Below are 19,240 nucleotides of genomic sequence, written 5' to 3'. Positions count from 1 at the left end.
TCGTAACTTCAAATATCGTATACGCTAATTATTAGAATAGTTGAGGTATCCCTTTGAACCATTGAGTATGTAACATTGAACATGTAAATCTGATCATTAGACCAAAAGTTATTCAGAGTGATCAGTTACATTTTTTTGATGATTCACAATGATTTTTAGTTAAAAGTGTCTCACTGATTATAAAAACTAAAAAGGAATTGAAATACATTAATTCAAAGACAACCACAATTATTTAAGTTCATATTTTTTATTTTGAAATAGTACATATTAAAAAATGTATGGTGGAAATATGTAAGAAATTTGGGTACGATATTTTAGATGCTTAGGTAGCATGATAGAGACAGTAAGTCAAAAAATATTATTACAAATATTTCAAAATCAAGAATTTTTTAATTGCACTAACAGCATTTTAAATCTAATTATGTATCCTTATGAGACTTACATTTTGCACTGCCATTCTAATCCTTCAATTTGCTTTACTATTGTTATTTGTTGTGAATGCCTCACACTGTTCAGATCCCTAAAACAGTGATTACTGCAGAGAAAATTCCTTTCATTATAGAAAGTTTCAACATTCATTAATATGCAAACATATATTTATACTAAAATTAAAATAAATGCATATTATTCATTTTACCTATTATCATTTAAATTTGTTATGATATTATTTAAAAAAAATTCATATTTTGAGTGTTGAAATAGAAAATTAAAAATTTACATTGTAATAAAATTTAAAAAGATTTGTTGAGTTATGTGCTGGTCTTTTTGTACTGAGAACAGAGCAAATCAATTTAACAGAACTGTTATCATTTGGTCCTACAGTTTACCTCATTGAATAAGCAGGGCATTTAATCCCCCTTTATTAATAAATATATAATTTTATGTATTTAAATTTTTTCAACCTCATTTCCTCTTTTTCTTAAATCTTATCTTTAAATCTTTTTCAAGATATGTAATATGCACCAATTAATTTCAGTTCTTCTTAATCATGGATGGTACAATTTAAGTGCTTTTTGATAACGAATGGTATAAATTTACTACTCTATAAATTTTGAAAAGAAATGTGGAAGGTATAACCAGGAAAGCAAAATAAAAAAAACTTGGATTATCTTTATTTTTAAAAATAGCATGGATGATTTCATTAAAAAAATATGGATGATTTCATTAAAAGATGCTTTTAGCATGCATATTGTAAATTTAATCTTTAAAAGCGGCAGAGTACATAATCCACTGATTTTATTAGTTGTCACTCAATCGGAAGACAGCAAAATAATATTTAAACAAAATATTTATCAAAACATTAAAATGCATGCAAAACAGTCATAAAAATAAGTATGCAAAACAATAAAATGTTGAACAACTTAATAATTTTGAAATAATATTTATAAGAATAATACAAAATGCAAGCAAAACAATAATTCTTTAACATAAGAATAATGAAGCAATATTAACAAAAATATTTCATTATTTTACCCTCTGAACTGTTCATATTTAATTTCGATTGTAAGCATAAGTATTAAATATCAGGCAACTACACTTCGTGATAATTAAAGATACATACACAAATAACTTATCGGAATTTTAATAAATAATCAGCCAAAGATAGAAAAAGGGAAAAAGCAGTATTCTTCATGCTTTGAGTTAAAAACACTGACTTTTTGCAAGATCTTGTTTTGAAACTGATCTGGCAAAGATTCAAGTAGAGTAACAACCTCTTCATTTTTCTCAATATATATATATACAGTACCTTAAGGAATTCAGGATAAAACTCTGACAAGTTAGGTATCAACCAAGCGAACCTGGAATGAAAAATAAATACTTAAAACTACAGGCAAAAGGACAGAGCTTATTCTAAGTAAGAATGGAGTCATAACATCCACTGGCTACCATAATTTCCTGTTGCTGGAATGCTGTACTTTTTATGAATATTTAATTGACTTAAATTATTCTAAAATAGAATCGTGGGTCATTACAAGTCAAGTTTCTGCTATCAGGAAATCATGAAAGGGCAAGAAAAATAAAAATTCAATTAGTCAAATTTTTCTTGAAAAAAATATTTTTATACTTGACTCATTAAAATTTTCTTTTCTCTAGCCAGATATTATTATGAAGTTTGATATAAATGCCCACCATATTTGACGTGATTTGATTCCAAGTTGGTTTCAAGTAACTAAGCTTAAGCATTTAGCGATACATTTTTTGATTCTTAATGTGTTCATAGGCATGCAAACAAAAAAGCTTCCAAGCAATTAAATGCCACATTTAGGTTGTAAATATGACATCAAAATTAATAGTTTAATCGCAGTACCATTTCTTTTAGGACCAAAAAGCTTAATTTCACATTACGTTTTGTCAGAAAAAAGAAGTTTTGTACAATAATAAAAGAAGATAATTTGACAATAATAAACATAAGAATACTTAATTTTCAAAATTTAAAAACGTATTGATAATTATCAGTAATTTTTTTTTTGAGAAAAAGCTAAAATAATCTATCAAGAAGTGTTTACAAAGTTTAATAAATGCATTCTGCTTTGTATCCCAACTATTGTTTGATCTATAAGATTATAATGTTAACTTTGTAAAGTGAAACTGAATAGATTAAAAAAAAAATCTAATTTTAACTGTATCTTTATTTTTTAAACTTTTTATTTGACATTTTTGTTTTCCTTTTTCACTCTTATAAAGAATTAAATAATTTAGAATGTTTGCACAATTGCTTTAAGTTATAATTTAACAACATTAAATTTTGTAATTTTGACTTCTGTTTGCCAATTTTCATTTAAAAAACTTTGGGAATAAATAAGAATTTAGTTACTTAAAAAGAACAATTTTATTTACTAAAGGAATTTATAGTTTCAATTTTAACTACTGTTTGCTATTTCTAAATTTTAGATAAATTTCTTAAATATAAGTGATAAAAAGATCAAGAATAAAACTTCCACCTAAGTAAAGAATTAACTGAAATTTTCATGGGTTGTTTGGATTAAAAGGTTTATTGGTTGCAAGCACAAAGTATACAAAAAAAGGAGATTATGTTCGATTAAAATAAAAAAAAATAAAAAATGCCACTAGAAACCAATTTTTACCCATTTTAAAACCTTAAACAATTTGGATGAACTATATATTTAAGTGTAAAACAAAAAGTATCTATCATGTTTTTAAATATTTATAGATATTATTATGGTGTGGTTAAGAAAAAAATAAATCTTTTAAAAAAAAATGGTGTTGTTCTACTACTGTCCCATTTTGTAATTACTGTCCTCCAACTCAAAAGCATGTTTTTAAACAAGAATTCTCTTTTAAATTATGATTTTTCTTACAAACTTTTCTTCTGTGGTAAGATAATATAAAAATATAAGTGATCAAAAGATGTTTATCTAATGAAAAAGGTAAAAATTATTTTTATTTTTTCAAAATTTTGGATGCAATCTATTTTCATAAAAAATATCAATTAAATTTTAAAATAAATAGTATTTAAAATGTTTACCTATACATATTTACTTATCATTAATTATTGATTCAGAGAAAAATATTAATATTTTCTTCATGTGTTTTAAAAGAGTTTCAGTGAGGGGACAGTAATTACATGTTTTCATTCAATTAGAGTTTAAGTTTTTTCATTGCTGATCATTGATTTGTATACCTAAATGAATGGTCTTAATGTTAAAATTATCAACATCAAGTTCATAAGTTATCAACATAAGAAAGATTAAATTTTCCTGAAATGCTTTGGGAAAATTACACTAATATATTCGGTCCTTAAGAGTTAAGTTAGCTAGATATTCGAGTACATGTACATGAGTCGAGTAACATGTACTTATGGTATGTTTCATTACATTTTTGCATCACAATCAATTGAGCCATATTTTATTTAAAAAAGTAAATATAGTTGTTGCACATAAAATTTTATTTTCAATCATTGTGAAATTTAACATAAATAATAGTAATTAATGTGATATTACATAGTAATGTTATAAATGTAATTTCTTACATGTTAATTATCAATGTGTTGTTCAAACAGGAATATACATGTTTAAATTCACATTATTATACAAGTGCGCTAAAATACAGGAAAAAATTGCTAGCGAACAATAAAAGATTATTCAAATTATGTAAAAACTTTTGCTTCTTCATTGAATACAATTCTTACTTTATGCATTTTCTGAAGTTCAGAAACAAAAAATAAAGTTTTCTTTTCAGTTTAGTAGATAAATTTTAATTTTTCCACAGAGAAATAAATACATGAATAATGCACTTTTAAAACGCGTACGGGAGAATGGGGCAAGACCAAGAGCAAAACAAAAGGTGTTATGGGCCCCTTCTTCAAAACACAAAAAGCTCTATTTTCATATTTTGAAGAATTTTTTAAGAGCCTTTACACCAAATGACAGTTTTTATATAAAGAAATTCTCTGCAAATTTCTTTAAAAAAAGTAGTACATCAGTGACTTTTCGTGAATTATATACTGCACGCAACAAAACAATGAATATCTTGATTAAATGTAAGTTCCTAGGTCAAACAGTTTAGCTCTATAACAGACCCTTGAATCTTAGCTTCTAGGTATTACCCCTCTTTTCCCTATGCATAGTTTCAGAATATCAAATTACAATAGAAAAAAAATTTAATTTACAGATTTTAATTCCTATAACATGTAAACAAGTTTGACAAATTATATTTTGTTATGCATTTTCTTCCCTCGAATTTAAATAAAAAAACACTACTGACTTTACTTTTTAAATTATTCCTTTGTTAAACAGTAGGTACTTTTGCTTACATCTTTTATGATGGTCATGGTGGTTTCTTACTAAATAGGAGAGTTGTTGTTTACAACATCATAAAAAAGAATTTGCTTTTCTTCTGGTTTTTATGCAAATTATAATAGGTCATTTTTATACAATTTATGTTGGCAATTACATAATGTTAATTAAGTATTAAGCAACATTCAACTGTATGCTAAAGTAAATCCAGAGTGGCAAAAAAAACAACATATCTTAGAATTAATCCTATGATAATCTGGAGTTAGCAACTGACTTTAATGATATTCGAAATAGGAGTTTCATAACTTTGTCAAAAATTTAAACTACGCATGAGTCTGACATCAACGAAATGCCTAATAATATAAACATAAACTTAAATTTTTTTTCTCGAATAATCATGATATAGTGAAAGTGTGGATTTACAGATTTAGTGTTTGTGTTCATAGATTTTAGAAATTTTAAGAGTGCACCAAGGTCAAATAATTCTGTCAAGACCCATCGACTGCCTTGTCTTAACACTGTCATATTGATTGTATTGTTTCTGCTGAACTAAATACATTTCAGTGTTCGCTGATTTGGTCTTCTTTTAGTATTTTGTGCTCACAGGGGTCTGTCTAGGTTTTTCTGAAAAGTACCTATTTTGTGAAAATTTTGACATAATTTGTGAAAAATAAAAAATTATATTAAAAAAAAAAAAACAATACAAAAACATGGTAAAAATATAGATTTATCGTTTCTTAAAGGATACAAAAATTAAATTTTAAGAAAACGTATTTTGTTAAACTACTGTTTTTCCTAAAGTTGAATTTGTGAAACTAGTTTTAACTAAAATTTAATTTGTGAAGGTATCGCTGAACGGTAGTAAATTCGGCCTGGACAGACCCCTGGCTCATGACATACATTATTAATTTTTAGAGTTATTTTACTTTAATATATCATGAGTGTTTAAGCTTAAGATCTTATAATAATATAGACATAATAATAGCTTAGATTTTGTTGTTGCAATATATAGAAAAATTTGAAGAAAAAAAAGAGAATAATTTTAATTTTGAATAATTATAAAAAAATAGTCTTAACCAGTTGAGTACTTATTTAGGATACTGGGTGGTATTTTGTCATCGTTTAAAGCAGAGCGAGTTTAAAACAAAGCATTCAACAAGTTCAGACTTTGTCATCTGAGATTGAGAACTCAACGAATTTTGCTGGAACAAAGAAGCATTACAAACCCAGCATATTACTCTCTGCAACGATTAAGCATGAATTTTAACCCAATTTGATTTCAGATATACTGAAGGGTAGTAATATGTAATAGTAGCCATTATAAGATTCTAAACCATCAAATTTAAAAATTTAACTTATGTGAAGTTATGATTTTAATATTATATTTAACAAAGCATAAATATCTATGAAGTCTTTGAGTTAAATCTTCATCATCATCAATGACTTGATAGCCAAGGGTGGGCCTTGGCCTTCTCAAGAAGTTTTTTCTCGGCCAACCGTTTTCCTGCTAACGTTTTTTAGTTTTTAAGACCAAAAGGTCTTTTTCTAGGCCATTTACCCACCTCAAGTTCAGCCTGCCTTTTTTTAGTGCGCCAACTGGTCTGGAATTAAAAACTCTTTGTGGTACAGTCTTCATCCAGGCTGATATTATGGCCTACCCATTTTATTCTTTGTCATTTAATGAAGTTAATTATGTCAGGCTCATTATTATATGAGCGATAAAAATCTAGTCTAGATAAAAACTTATTTTTATATTGCTATATAAAAGAACTGTTATAAACATTAAAATGGTTATTATTCCCTAATAATCATTTTCAAAATTTTTTTTTTAAATATTGTTTTTTGAAAAGCACAATGTGAATATGATTATAATTTTTTACAAATGCATGGCCTTTTCATAATTATAGTTAAATTATATATTTTAAAAAAAAAATTCCTTTCTTTCTCTTTGGCATTTAACTTTAATTATAATGTGATAAAGGCAATAGAAATAATAAATAATGTATTATTAATTGGGTCTAATTACAATATCCCAAAAAAGTTTTTTTTAAAAAAATCTTTACTCTCAGAGCCGCTTTAACTCTTCTACGGTATCCCAGACATTTGCAAAACATCATATGGGAACCACTAACTTAGACAGTACAAAAGTTAAAAGCAGTAAACTTACGATACAGCACATCCACATCCTTTATTCACAGGTTATTGGTTTTGAACATAAAAGTGCTCGAGTTTTAACTCCTATTAAAATTTCAAATTTTTTAGTCATCTGCATGAATACATAAAATATATTTTAATAAGCAAACAAAACAAATTTTTAACTAAAAATGGTATAAAGAGACAAAATAAGAAGACTTTGATAAGTAGAAACGTTAAGAGGCCTCCTGATTATCAAGCATTCTAGATGAAATTTCTTATTTTCTAGTTTTTTTCCCTTCTTAAAAAACTTTAAATGACACATCAGTCAACACTCCGATATCCTTCAAATGGGTTTAAAAGAAAAGGCATAACGTTATAAGAATAGGAGAAATAGGGCTTAATCATTTATCGAAAATTTTAGAGCTTGTCGTAATTTTTTTTCTTCTAAAAAATTTTAATCAATTAAATTAAGAGGTTAATGATTTTTTGATTGGTAATTTGATAATTAAATATATGCCATTTTTTAAATTTACTTTTAGTATATTTTAAACTGATGAAAAGAATCTAGATAATGCTAAAAATTTCTCTTTATGTATATTATACAGCACTAAGTTATTGATTAAAAAACTAAAAACAAGAAGGTATATATATATGTTAAACTAACTTTCATAAATAGTTGATTGCCAAATTGTGTTTTATCATAAAAAATACTGCTTAAGATATTTCCTAAATTTTTATTGGATGTCAGATTCACATTTTGCATGCTTTGAAGGTCCCATCGAGATTTAAAGTACATTACGCAAAAAAAAAATTTTTTAAAATGGACCATAATAAATAACTTGATCTAATGATAGAATGTTCCTGCTCTGGGACTCAATCTTAATAGTTCAAGATGGTGACCTCAAATCTAATAATTAATTAGGGTAGATAATATATTTTAAGTTATAAAATCAGATACAAAACTGTACTTTCTCTGATGAAACATAACTTTTTCTCGACAGATTCGAACTTCAAATCCCCAAAATATGGGGTAGCCGCAATCTGGGAAATATGGTCCCCATAGTCAGGAGAGCAGTGCAAAGTTAAAACTCCTTGTTAATTTTACTTTTTGCCATATTGTGAGAACTTTTTTAGCAATCTGCTTAGCGACCGATTTTGATCTGCTTTGACTAATCTACCGAAAGTGAACCTACCAATCCTGATGCATACATATTTTAAGAAACTTTTTTTTGTTTTCTTACTCTTTCATTCAAATAAAGTACAGCACTAGAAAACATTTTATATTACAACCTAAAATTTGTTAAATAAAATATTTATCACAAAATTTTTTGCTTTTAAAAATCTTAAGTGATATTCGCTTTTCGGACTTGACGAGGGCTACTTACGGACTTGACGAGAGAAAAGGTACTTATAATGAGCACAGAAGCCTGCTTATGTGTAACAATAAAACAAAATAATTCCTGTAGTACACCAACAATTTTAAGCACTTTACCTATTTGGAGCGACCTCTACCGGCTATGTGCCTACTGTTTCGATCTTGAAGTTTCGAGAATTGTATGCCATAAGGATAAAATGTAGTAAAAAATTTACATAAACATCCTTAAAAAAATGTAGGACATAAAATATTTCAGAATATATGAAACAAGGTTGGCATTACATCTAGAGGAGATCTATTTCTTTCAGAATATTAAAAGAAACTTAAAATAACCAATACAATTTGTTAACAATGTTTCCCTAGATTAGCTTTAATTTAATATAGTAACAGACAGTCAAAATTCATTTAATTTATAATAGTTATATACACAGAATTTTTAATTCTATATATCATATTATTCAAAAGTAGGTTAGAGTTTTATACTTAACAGAATTCGTTTATAAAAATTAATAATAATAAAAAATTAATGTGTTTTCTTGCAGTGTATAAGTTATGAAGACAATTTGTTATTTAGTAGTATTAACAACATTTGATTTACTTAGTATTATTAATATCATTTTATATAATTACAAAATTAGGTCTTACTATACATTATTACATAAAATTCTGAAAAATATAATCTTATTTTGTAAGAAATTCATTCCCATTTATTGCTTTTTTAATCCATTTATTTAAAAATTACTGGATTACTTAAATTAATGGATTCACACTTAAAATACATTGAAAACTAATATTATTTAAGCTAGATTGCAATTTTCAAACTGTTCTAATATTTATTTTTGAAAAAGGGCATATTAAGGCAGAGGGTGATTTCTAAACTTCATTAAAACCTTTGTCAGATATCTCACAACAGCAAGATTGAAATTGTGTTTGTCTTAGAATTATTTTAATTTGCCTGAGTTTAGAATTAATCAATAAATGTAAAACAGAATATTTTCGTATTAAAATTGGTCAAAATAATTGCCAAGTTTTGTGAAATAACATAAAATCGCAGAAGGATACCAACTCAAAAGGTAAAACGCATAGCTACCGCTAGATGGATTTTTTTCTTTCTTTTCAAATTGTAAGTTTAAAATCTCCTTGATGCCTCAGCGATTTTAATTGGCTCAACAGATTTTGCTATGGCACTATCCCCTTTATTTAAATAAACATGAAAGTGGTTTAATGCTTTATTCATTAGATTTAAATGAGAATCTAAATTAGTCAAATTATTTGGTACTCAACAAAACTACAGTTGCAAAATATTTTCTTTTTAGAAATACAGAACTAAAGTGTACAAGAGTAAAACTTAATTTAAATGTAAAACTGTGTTTAATGTAATTAAATAACTAACCAACAATTTAGATTAAAAGCATCTAGAGTTCCAATTTATCATCTAAAATATATTTCTTATAACACCCATTAAAAAATATAAACAAAATTTTAAAGATTCCAGAAAATAAACAAAATAAGGAGTACTTGGCTTTTGAAATATTAAATAAAATCACTACAACCTAAAAGACATTTTGAATGAATACAAAAATGAAAGAAAAAACATAAATCAATGAAAATGAGCTTTATTATTCCTTATATCAATGTGGATATGTTTATTTATAACTACTTAAAAAACCAAAAAGATATACCATTACTTCTATGGAAGGATGAAAATGAAAATAATTAAGAAAAGTGAGGTTTGTAGCATAAGTGTTTATAAAATCCCAATTTACAGACTTAAAAGCATTTAACAAAGATAGCAAGATTTTGATGATATTCAAAGTACTTTATATATGTTTCAAAAATGATAGAATCAATACATAATGAGATAAAAAAAAAACAGATTCTTTCTACTCTTTAAGTAATTTGAAACTGATAACTATGGGCCCAATTGAGACTAATACAGGACATGTTAATACCAGTAGTTGTCTTTCGAAAATTAAAAAAAAAAATAATAATAATAATAAAAGAGCAAGAATTTAAAGAAAAAGATGATATTTCAATATATTGGTACCTGTTTAAGCCAACTTATAATGCCTAGTTGTTCAACCTAGTAGGATATACAGGAGAAAAATATATAGTGGCTAGCCAGACGGCAGATAAGAGTTTTACTTTTGAGTTTACCCTATTATCTGATCTTATTTATCAGTTCAATGCATGCCACTGCCTGGAAGTTACCAAAACTTAATAACTATTTTGGTGTAATTACTAATGCGGATATGGAAATCTTCTTAACACTATCTCAAAATAAAATAAAATCATTGTTCAACTATACTATCAAGAAAATATAAAAATTAAACAAAAGTAGAAACATCAAACTTGATAAATACATTTTCCTATCACATAGGCCAAACATTAACTAATTAAAATACTTTGATAATTCTGAGTGCTAGAACTTGAATTTTCATCTTCTACCACAACATCTCTGCTGTCACTTTCAGATTCAGTCTCGATTCTCAGGGCATGCTCAGTCTGACTTGAGCAGGATTCTTCACTTTCCAGTTCAACATCTCTGGTGTCAGTTTCAGATTCAGTACTATCCATAGATACAGTGCCAATAAAAATACTCGAACTTGATTCTTCATATTCCACATCAGCATCTCTAGTGTCACCTTCCGACTCAGCATTTCTACCTTCGACCCTTAGGGCACAAACAAGTGGACTTGAGGTGGAGCTAACATCGTGAACTTTTTCGTGTTCTCTAAGTTTCTTTTTACACCTATATACTTGAAAACACTTGCAACACTTATAATTTTGAAGTCGCCAAAAACTTTTCCTATGTACGCGTAATTCAATTTCTTCTTCAAAGGTAGCCTGGCACACATGACAGACATATGACCGAGAATCATCTTCGTCATCAGGACCACTTGTAACTTCGCTATTTTTCGAATACTTGGGTCTTTTTCTATATGCTCCTTCCGTATGAAGATAAGAATGTCGTTTTAAACAAGAATCGTGAGAAAACCTCTGCTCACAGTATTGACAAGCATAAGGCTTTTCCTTTGTGTGAGTAACTTGATGCTGAGTAAGAACCTTTTCAGAAATGAAATTCTTATTACATACGTCACAAGTGAATGTCTTGCCATTGTGAAAAGTTAAGGTAGGTAAACCCAACTCCCGCCGTAAATGCATATTATAGTGCACTTTCAAATTAGATCTTCGACTAAAGCATTTCCCACACTTTGCACATTCATGGGGTCCTTTCTGTTGAAAATGAAGTTTCTCATGCGACTTCATATCTCCTTTATATTTGAAACCTCTGTTGCATACTAAACATATGTACGGCTTTTCGTCAGAGTGTGACATGTAATGTCTCTCCAATTGACTTTTGTTAGAGCATTCTTTGTTGCATACGTCGCAAGAGTAGGTTTGATCAATTTCGTCTATTTGTTGCCCTTCTTCTATGTGTTCAGAATGAGTTGTCATATGTCGCGTAAGATTTCGTTTATGTTGAAAACTCTTGGAGCAATATTTACAAGTAAAAACTTTCTCTTCAGAATGGGTAGCAACATGTTTCATGTAACGACTTTGATGAACAAATTCTTTGCCACAGGTTTCACAAGTATAGTTTTCTTCTGGATTAAAACATATATGCGATCTCAATCGTACGGGATCTACAAATTTTTTGTTACAATGTTCACATATGAAATGTGTTTTATGAGTTATATAATGCTTCTGCAAAGTTTTTTTTGAAGCAAAACGATCTCCGCATATTTCACACTCAAATATCTCAACGTGTGTATGACTCTTTATATGCGCCACCATCCGCCTGGAGGTGCACACAAAACCACAAATATAACATTCCTCTGTATCTGCTTTACCAGATGCCATTTCTAAGCAAACTTTAATGATTCATTTCATGTTCAAAACAATATTTTAGTATCCATTTATTATTATTCTATTTCACCTTCCCTAAAACTGGTGCTAATGCCAGCCATATTGTTATTATTACGCGTACGTTATGCGCATTTCGAACGTTAATCGCTTATTGGCCATTTTAAGTCATGTGACCAAGTTAAGGAACAGAACTTCTTAAGGCTAATTGGTCAACTAAGATAGCCTTGAATTGTGAAGAAATAGGTAGCTACAAGCGTTTTAAGTCTTCAAGTTAAAACCTGCAGACGACTGCTAGTTTCCATTTTGCATTAACTTAGTTCATAAAAGAGTGAATGTCAAATTTTACGAAATCTTAAACACTTAGGAAAAAGTTTCTTTAAGTTATAAATATAAAAACCAGATGACATTTGAATTTAAAATAATATAAATTGTATGCAAAATAAATGATATTTTAAAACAACATTTTTCTTTACTTTTATATTATAAATTAATTTTAAAAGAACATAAATCAGTTAACAATATTTTGGAAAATAATCATTTCGATATCTTTTAATTATTTACTACCTAAAATAAATGCAATAAATAACTACATTAGTTTTATAAATAAATAAAAAACATTTTAACAAAGGTATTTAGAAAAGAGTAACACTATCCTCTTTTCATTCATTCTATTTATTGTTTCTTCTCTATCACTTTCATGAAAAAGATTTGTTAGTCAAGACGTAATATTGCTAACTTTAGAACAAGGGTAGTTTAATTTATTTTCCCTTTCTCATTTTTAATTTAAAGAAATTTTTTTTTAACCAAAGTTTCACTTTAAATTAGCTTTGAAAAAATAATATATAACCTATAACTTTGGCAAACTATGGAAAAGAACTAACATTTTATTTATTTTACATTTCAACAAGAGAATGAACAATTTTTTTATATTATTAATTGATTTTTTTAAGTCAATAATATAGCAACATCAGAAATCTGACAACTTATAAAACAAGAGACTGATAGATGGTCAAATTTCTCTATCTCTAAGCAAGATTATTCATAAGTGACAATTTCTACTAAAAAAATTTAAAAACTTATATATTTATCCTCGAAAATAGATACAAGAAGTGACACAATTTAAATATTATTTAATTACATAATTACTCATTGTCACACTGCTAAAATTCAACTTACTTTTTGACTTAGGCTAATGACATGTAAATAAAAGATTTCTTTATCAGGGATTCAAAATCATTCAAGACCTGGAATTGCTTTCTTACTTACCTGTCTGAAATTGCTTATCTTCATTACTTTATATTTGCCAGATACCAACAAGATGGCTATAGTAAATTTTTTTACATTAAATTTTTTTTAAAGAAATAGTGTTAAAATTATAGTGAAAAAAGAACAATACAAACATGTATTTTCGATTTAAAATTCTCGTGACATGAAATTGTGTAATTTTAGCTAAGGATTCGAAAAAATCTGCTCAACTATACCAGGCTTGGCTTAAGGATAAAACATCTAGATGTCTTTTTCAGATTATAGAGTGAAGGACTCTCTTTTCATGTCACAATTGAAGGTGTTGATTGCGACATGAAGTTCAAACAGGCTGCAAAATTATGAAAGGAAAAAATGCTTAAAAAATTAAATTTAATATATTTTATAATTAAGTTCGTCTTTTAGAAAACTTAGTCAAATTATCAAGTAAATAGTGTAAAAAAAAAATTGAAATTATGTGTGATAGTGTTATTTGGTTGTATATTCTATCAACAATTTTAAATTGCTTGCTTAATTTATATTTAATATGCTAGTGTTATGAAATGGCAGCAAATTACAATGAAATCTTTGTTCTAAATTTCACTCTTCTATTTTAAATTCCACTCCGCAAAAGTTAATAGGAGAGTGAAATTTATTTCATGATAACACTACTCCATCCTAAAAAAAAGAAAAAGGCTATAGTTTAAGTAACAACTCTGTCCAAGGAAAAGGAAGATTTCCATATGAGATTATCTACTAAATAAAGGGGGGGGGGAACGCCAAATTTTGAAGACAACTGGCAGTGGCTGAGGAAATATTAAACAAAAACCAGAGAAGGAGACATATTCAAAAGGAATAACTTGTAGCAGATAAAGCAAATAATTGCATACTTTTTTTAAAATTTTTTACAAGTACAAAATTCTTTTTACTCTTTGGCAATTGTAATTGGTGCAAACAGGTACTGACAAAGAAATATTAATGCATTAAACAAATAAGGTTTAATGAAAAAGTTCTATTTTCATGACTGAGATGATTTAACCTCATTCAATTTACTTTTTTATTTTTAAAAATGACTTCACCAGATTTTTTTTAAATTTATATCAGTTAAAAAATACTTTAAACAGTATAAAAGATATCAAAAATTTATGATTTTTTAAGTTCAATAACACTTATTAGGTTGATAATAATAAAACATATGAGGTTTACCAAGAGAATAAGGAATCAATATATATTTGTAAATTATTCATTGATATTTATTTTCGTTTAAAGACTAAATATAAGTAGTCACGTGATCTGAATTGAATAAAAAATAATGAAATGGAATAATGATGCTTATTCGTCAGAATATTTTAAGATATTATTGAATTATCACACGAAAAGATGATGTAAATACTCTTGAAAAAATAATACATGTCAGATGATTAATGTAAGTAATGTGCAGAATTATTAATGCAAAATATATACAAAAGAAGTAGCTTCTTAATAATCTATTTAGAGATTTCCATTATACAGATTCAGTTTTATGTATATTCAAATAACTTGTATGACAATATTATGGGTGGTGATCTCACAGTTTAAAAAAAAAATACTTATTCTTTGATTTTTTAGTATTTTGTGTATTGTAATCTTATTTTTAAAGAAAATGGAATTTTAAACACTGTAAAATGAGTAGCAGTAACAGTCAAAATGCAACAAAAACATGTGCATTTTCCACGATACCAAGCGAATCAGAGGTGTAAAAAGTAATTACTGTAAAGTGAAATTTGTGTGTTGTAATAAATATCGTATTAATGGTGTCAATTGTAATGAAGTAGAAAAAATAGGGGGGGGGGGTAAACATAGAAACGAGGTGTTAAGAAGTTATTCGAATTTTGTTTTCATAATGATATCTTATCATCATGAAAAACTATAATACTAGGAATTTAAAAGCATGTAAAAATTCTTAGCAACAACTGCTAAAAAAATTTAAAAAATGGAATTCCGTCAAATCAAGTGCATCAAAAAATTGCTACTCAAATGCATAATTTGAATTTTCATCTTATATTGATATTAGCAAATTAAAAACCATCAGAAAATTAATAACAATAATTGTTGTAAAAATGCTTGTATCTACACGTGAACTTAAGAGTGAATGAATTTCATTAAATGCAGGATTTGAATTTTACATGCTACAATATCCCATAAAAAATATCAGTATACTAGAAACCATATAAATATCAAAAGCAATAATTAAAAAAGCTATCAAAGTGCTACTGGGATTTATAAGGAAATGACTTAAATGTGTAATTCAAAATTTTTAAGAGATAATACATTAATATAAGTGGTAATATATAATTATATCTCTTCCATCATAGATTCTGTTGTTATACAGCGATCAAAAACTACTTTTATCACATTTATACTTCCTAAAATACAAAGTTTAAATAATATTAAAAATATAACCACTATTAAAGCAAACAATTTTTTAAAAGTATGCTATTTCGGAACTACTATCAATTTTAAAAATTTTCTTAGCTACATTTTTAGTTATTTTCTCAGTAATCTATACAAAAAAAAATTTATAAATAAACAAATATTGCTGGTGAATAGTTTTTTTTTATAAGAAAAAAAAGGGAATAATGGTAAGAGAAGTGTCACATTATAGAGATTTTGTGAAAATTTCAATATTTAAATTTTAGATTTGTGGAGCTCCGTGAGGATTTTGTCGGAATATAAGTATTTGATTTTTTGAAAACACCAGGAATACAATCACCCTTGATTACATCTCAAATTAGTTAAATCTAATGAATAAAATAAAAAAATATTAGTCAAATTTTTTTAAGAAAATCCAATTTAAATAAAATAAAACTGGATTTTTTTATTATTTTACATTAAATCATCACGAGATTAAAAAATAATAATGATTTTTATCAACCTTGATTAGAACCTTATTTAAGAAAGTAATTCAAAATTGAATATAACTATTATTTGATCAAAAGCTTTAATTGTCACACATTGCTTTGATTTTGCTAAGAATTTTTAAAAGAGGTGATTAGAAGATAATTTAAACTAATAAAATAAATTATTTTAAAAACAACTACATATAAATTCAATAAATTTGTTGTTCATTCAGAAATATAACAATCTGAAAATACAGTCAAACTTCAATCTATAGTTCCTGTATCTTTGTTTTCCCATATGTATCATCTTATTCCAACAGTTCCATCACAATTGCTATTTTTATAATGTTAATAATGATCATCTGGATAGTTTTTGAAACTAACAGATTCCTGGACCTATTATTCGGAAATTCGACCGGCATTCATAAAAAAATATTGAAGTTTTTTAATTTTTCGACGAAAAACAGTAACTCAACTTTGCAAACTTACAGAAGATGAACAGCAATTTATTACAGATGTCAAAAATTTCGTGTTTGTGCTGAATAGAAAAAGAGTCTGTTAAAATCAAAATTTCTAAATATTTTAAATAAATAAAGGTGATCCTTATGCATTGTGAATATTTATCCATCAAATGAATAATTTTTTAAAATGGATTTTTTTTTATATGGTTTGTAAATTTATAAATTTTCAAGACTATTACATCTTTATAGCTTTTTATACACTTTCAAGTTATTATTTGATTTATAATGTTGCTCTGCAGTCACTGTTTAAGAGCATCTATCAATCACTATGAACGTTCCATAAAATAGATTAAGATTCTACTGTATTCATATTTTCACACATGAGGATTAAAAATTTAACAATAAAGCTTAATATGACTATTTAAACCCTTTGATTGAGAATTAATTTTTATAACTATTTGTAGGGGGAGCAATCTCATTGTTATCATATTCACTTCAAAATAAGAAGTACATTTACGAAGTCACCAATTAAAAGAAATATCGTTGTTCAATACATGATAACAATAATTTCATAAATATAAAAATTAAATAAATTGTTGATATATCAATTCATATTAGATTACTATTTATATATTTTTTCTCACGATCTGATGTAAGCTAAAAATAAACATTAACTATTTAAAATACTTTTTAAATAATTCTCACTGCTAGTGTAACTCGTGGCTTCATCTTCAATTTCAACACCTTTACTATCCTTTTCAGATTCGATGTTTTTATTTTCCAAACTTGGAGCACATACAACTAGACTTAGAAAGGATTCTTCTTCTTCTATATCTACTATGTCACTTTCATATTCAATATTTTTCGTTTCATTTCTCAGAGAACTAACTGAGTTCATACTGGATTCTCCACATTCAGTTTCAGTGTCTATAGTATCACTTTCAGACTCAGTACTTTTACTACCATCAACTTTTAAAGCACAAACGACTGGTTTTGAAGTAGAGCCAATGTCATGGATTTTTTCATGCTCTTTAAGCTTTTTTTTACACTTATAAACTTGTAAGCACTTGCAACACTTATAGTTATGAACTTGCCAAAAACTTTTCCTGTGGGCCTTTAATTCAATTTCTTCATTAAATGCAGCGTGGCACACATGACAAATAAACGGCTTAGTATCTATTTCACCATCAGGGCCAATGACAACAATTCTATTTTTTGAATATTTAGGCCTTCTTCGAAATGCCCCTTCAGTGTGAAGATAAGAATGACGTTTTAAACAAGAGTCATAAGAAAATCTTTGGTTACAAAATTGGCAAACATAGGGTTTTTCTTTAGTATGAGTAACTTGGTGTTGAATGAGGTTTCTTTTAGAAATGAAACTTTTTTGACATATATCACAAGGAAAAACTTTTCCATTATTTTGTTTGGGCGCAGGCAAGCCTAACTCATGACGCAAATGCATAGCACAATGTACTTTTAAATTTGATCTTCGGCTGAAACACTTCCCACATTTTTGACATTGATGTGGTCTTTCATTAAGATAATGAAGACGCTCATGAACTTCCATATTATGCTTTAGAGTAAAACCTCTGTTGCATACTTGACATATAAAAGGCTTTTCATCAGTATGAGACAAATGATGCCGTTCAAGATTTCTTTTATTAGGAAATTCTTTTTTGCATACATCACAGGTGAAGATCTTTTGCTCAGTTGACTCAATTTTTATATTACCATCCTCATCAACAGGATGCTTGGCTATATGAGCTGTGAGATTTCGCTTATATCGGAATCCTTTGGAACAATATTGACACTTAAATGCTTTATCTTTTGAATGGGTAGCAATGTGTTTCATCCATCTGCTTTGATGAACAAACTCCTTACCACAAGTTTCACAAGTATAGTTTTCTTCAGGATTAAAACATATATGTGATCTCAAACGTTCAGGATCTACAAATTTTTTATTGCAATGTTCACAAATAAAATGTGTCTTATGGGTTATATAATGTTTTTGCAAAGTTTTTTTCGATGCAAAGCGATCTCCACATATCTCACATTCAAAAATCTCTACGTGCGTATGACTTCGTATATGTCCTAACATACGTCTGGAACTGCACACAAAACCACAAATATAACATTCTTCAGTCACAGACTTGTCATTACTAACATCAGATTCCATTTTTATTTAAATATTTGCATTTAAACAACACTGTTTATAACAATCGAGCTATACCAAGAAAAAAATATTTTTATAATGTAATAAAGCTGAGGTAAAAATTTATGAAACACTTCATAAGTAATATCAAGGGAAAATATTTGTTTAAAATAAGATATACAGACAAAATCAAATTCTAATGGAAATGGAAAATAATTAAAAGGAAAAAGTTTATTTCGTCATAAGGAATGCTAATGCTAGCCATATTGTTTGCAGTTTCGTTTTCATCATGGCTGAACTAGATCCAAATTGGTCATTGTATGGAAGAACCAAATTTCAGCTCTCCCTAGCTTTTTGGTCTATGCCTG

The 19,240-nt window shown here is 27.2% G+C and overlaps 1 protein-coding gene across 8 annotated transcripts; it reads right to left on the bottom strand.

Moving 5' to 3' along the window:
• Nucleotides 1-231: 231 nt before the first annotated feature.
• LOC107448687 (uncharacterized) lies at nt 232-19,146 on the bottom strand. Of its 8 annotated transcripts, none has more exons than XR_006225422.3 (3): nt 10,316-12,275; nt 6,925-6,995; nt 232-1,799 (listed from the first exon to the last, which is right to left on the bottom strand). XR_006225422.3 is itself a non-coding variant. In XM_071186399.2 (3 exons), exons 1-2 carry the CDS (start codon nt 18,894-18,896, stop codon nt 6,946-6,948), a joined length of 1,539 nt encoding a protein of 512 aa, XP_071042500.1. In that variant the 5' UTR covers nt 18,897-19,146; the 3' UTR covers nt 1,092-1,799; nt 6,925-6,945. The 8 variants fall into 8 exon arrangements, 6 of the variants coding, with proteins under 6 accessions (XP_071042504.2, XP_071042500.1, XP_071042501.1 ...); XM_071186399.2 differs by lacking the exon at nt 10,316-12,275 and adding an exon at nt 17,408-19,146 and having other exon boundaries at nt 1,092-1,799; XM_071186400.2 differs by lacking the exon at nt 10,316-12,275 and adding an exon at nt 17,426-19,146 and having other exon boundaries at nt 1,092-1,799.
• Between the last annotated feature and the right edge of the window lie 94 nt (nt 19,147-19,240).

This window comes from Parasteatoda tepidariorum, chromosome 9 (genome assembly GCF_982258835.1).
Source record: "Parasteatoda tepidariorum strain Cologne lab strain chromosome 9, Ptep-v5.0, whole genome shotgun sequence".
Lineage (NCBI taxonomy): Eukaryota > Metazoa > Arthropoda > Arachnida > Araneae > Theridiidae > Parasteatoda > Parasteatoda tepidariorum.
Note: the sequence above shows the minus strand (reverse complement) of the source record. Positions and strands in the feature narration are given on the sequence as shown.

What these genes read in the sequence shown, in the direction of transcription:
- LOC107448687 (XM_071186399.2), bottom strand. Translation starts at nt 18,896, where the DNA reads ATGGAATCTGATGTTAGTAATGACAAGTCTGTGACTGAAGAATGTTAT. An exon ending in CAGTGAGAATTATTTAAAAA is followed by an intron (nt 6,996 to 17,407) that starts GTATTTTAAATA and finishes AAATTTTAATAG; the next exon opens with GAGTTAAAACTCGAGCACTT.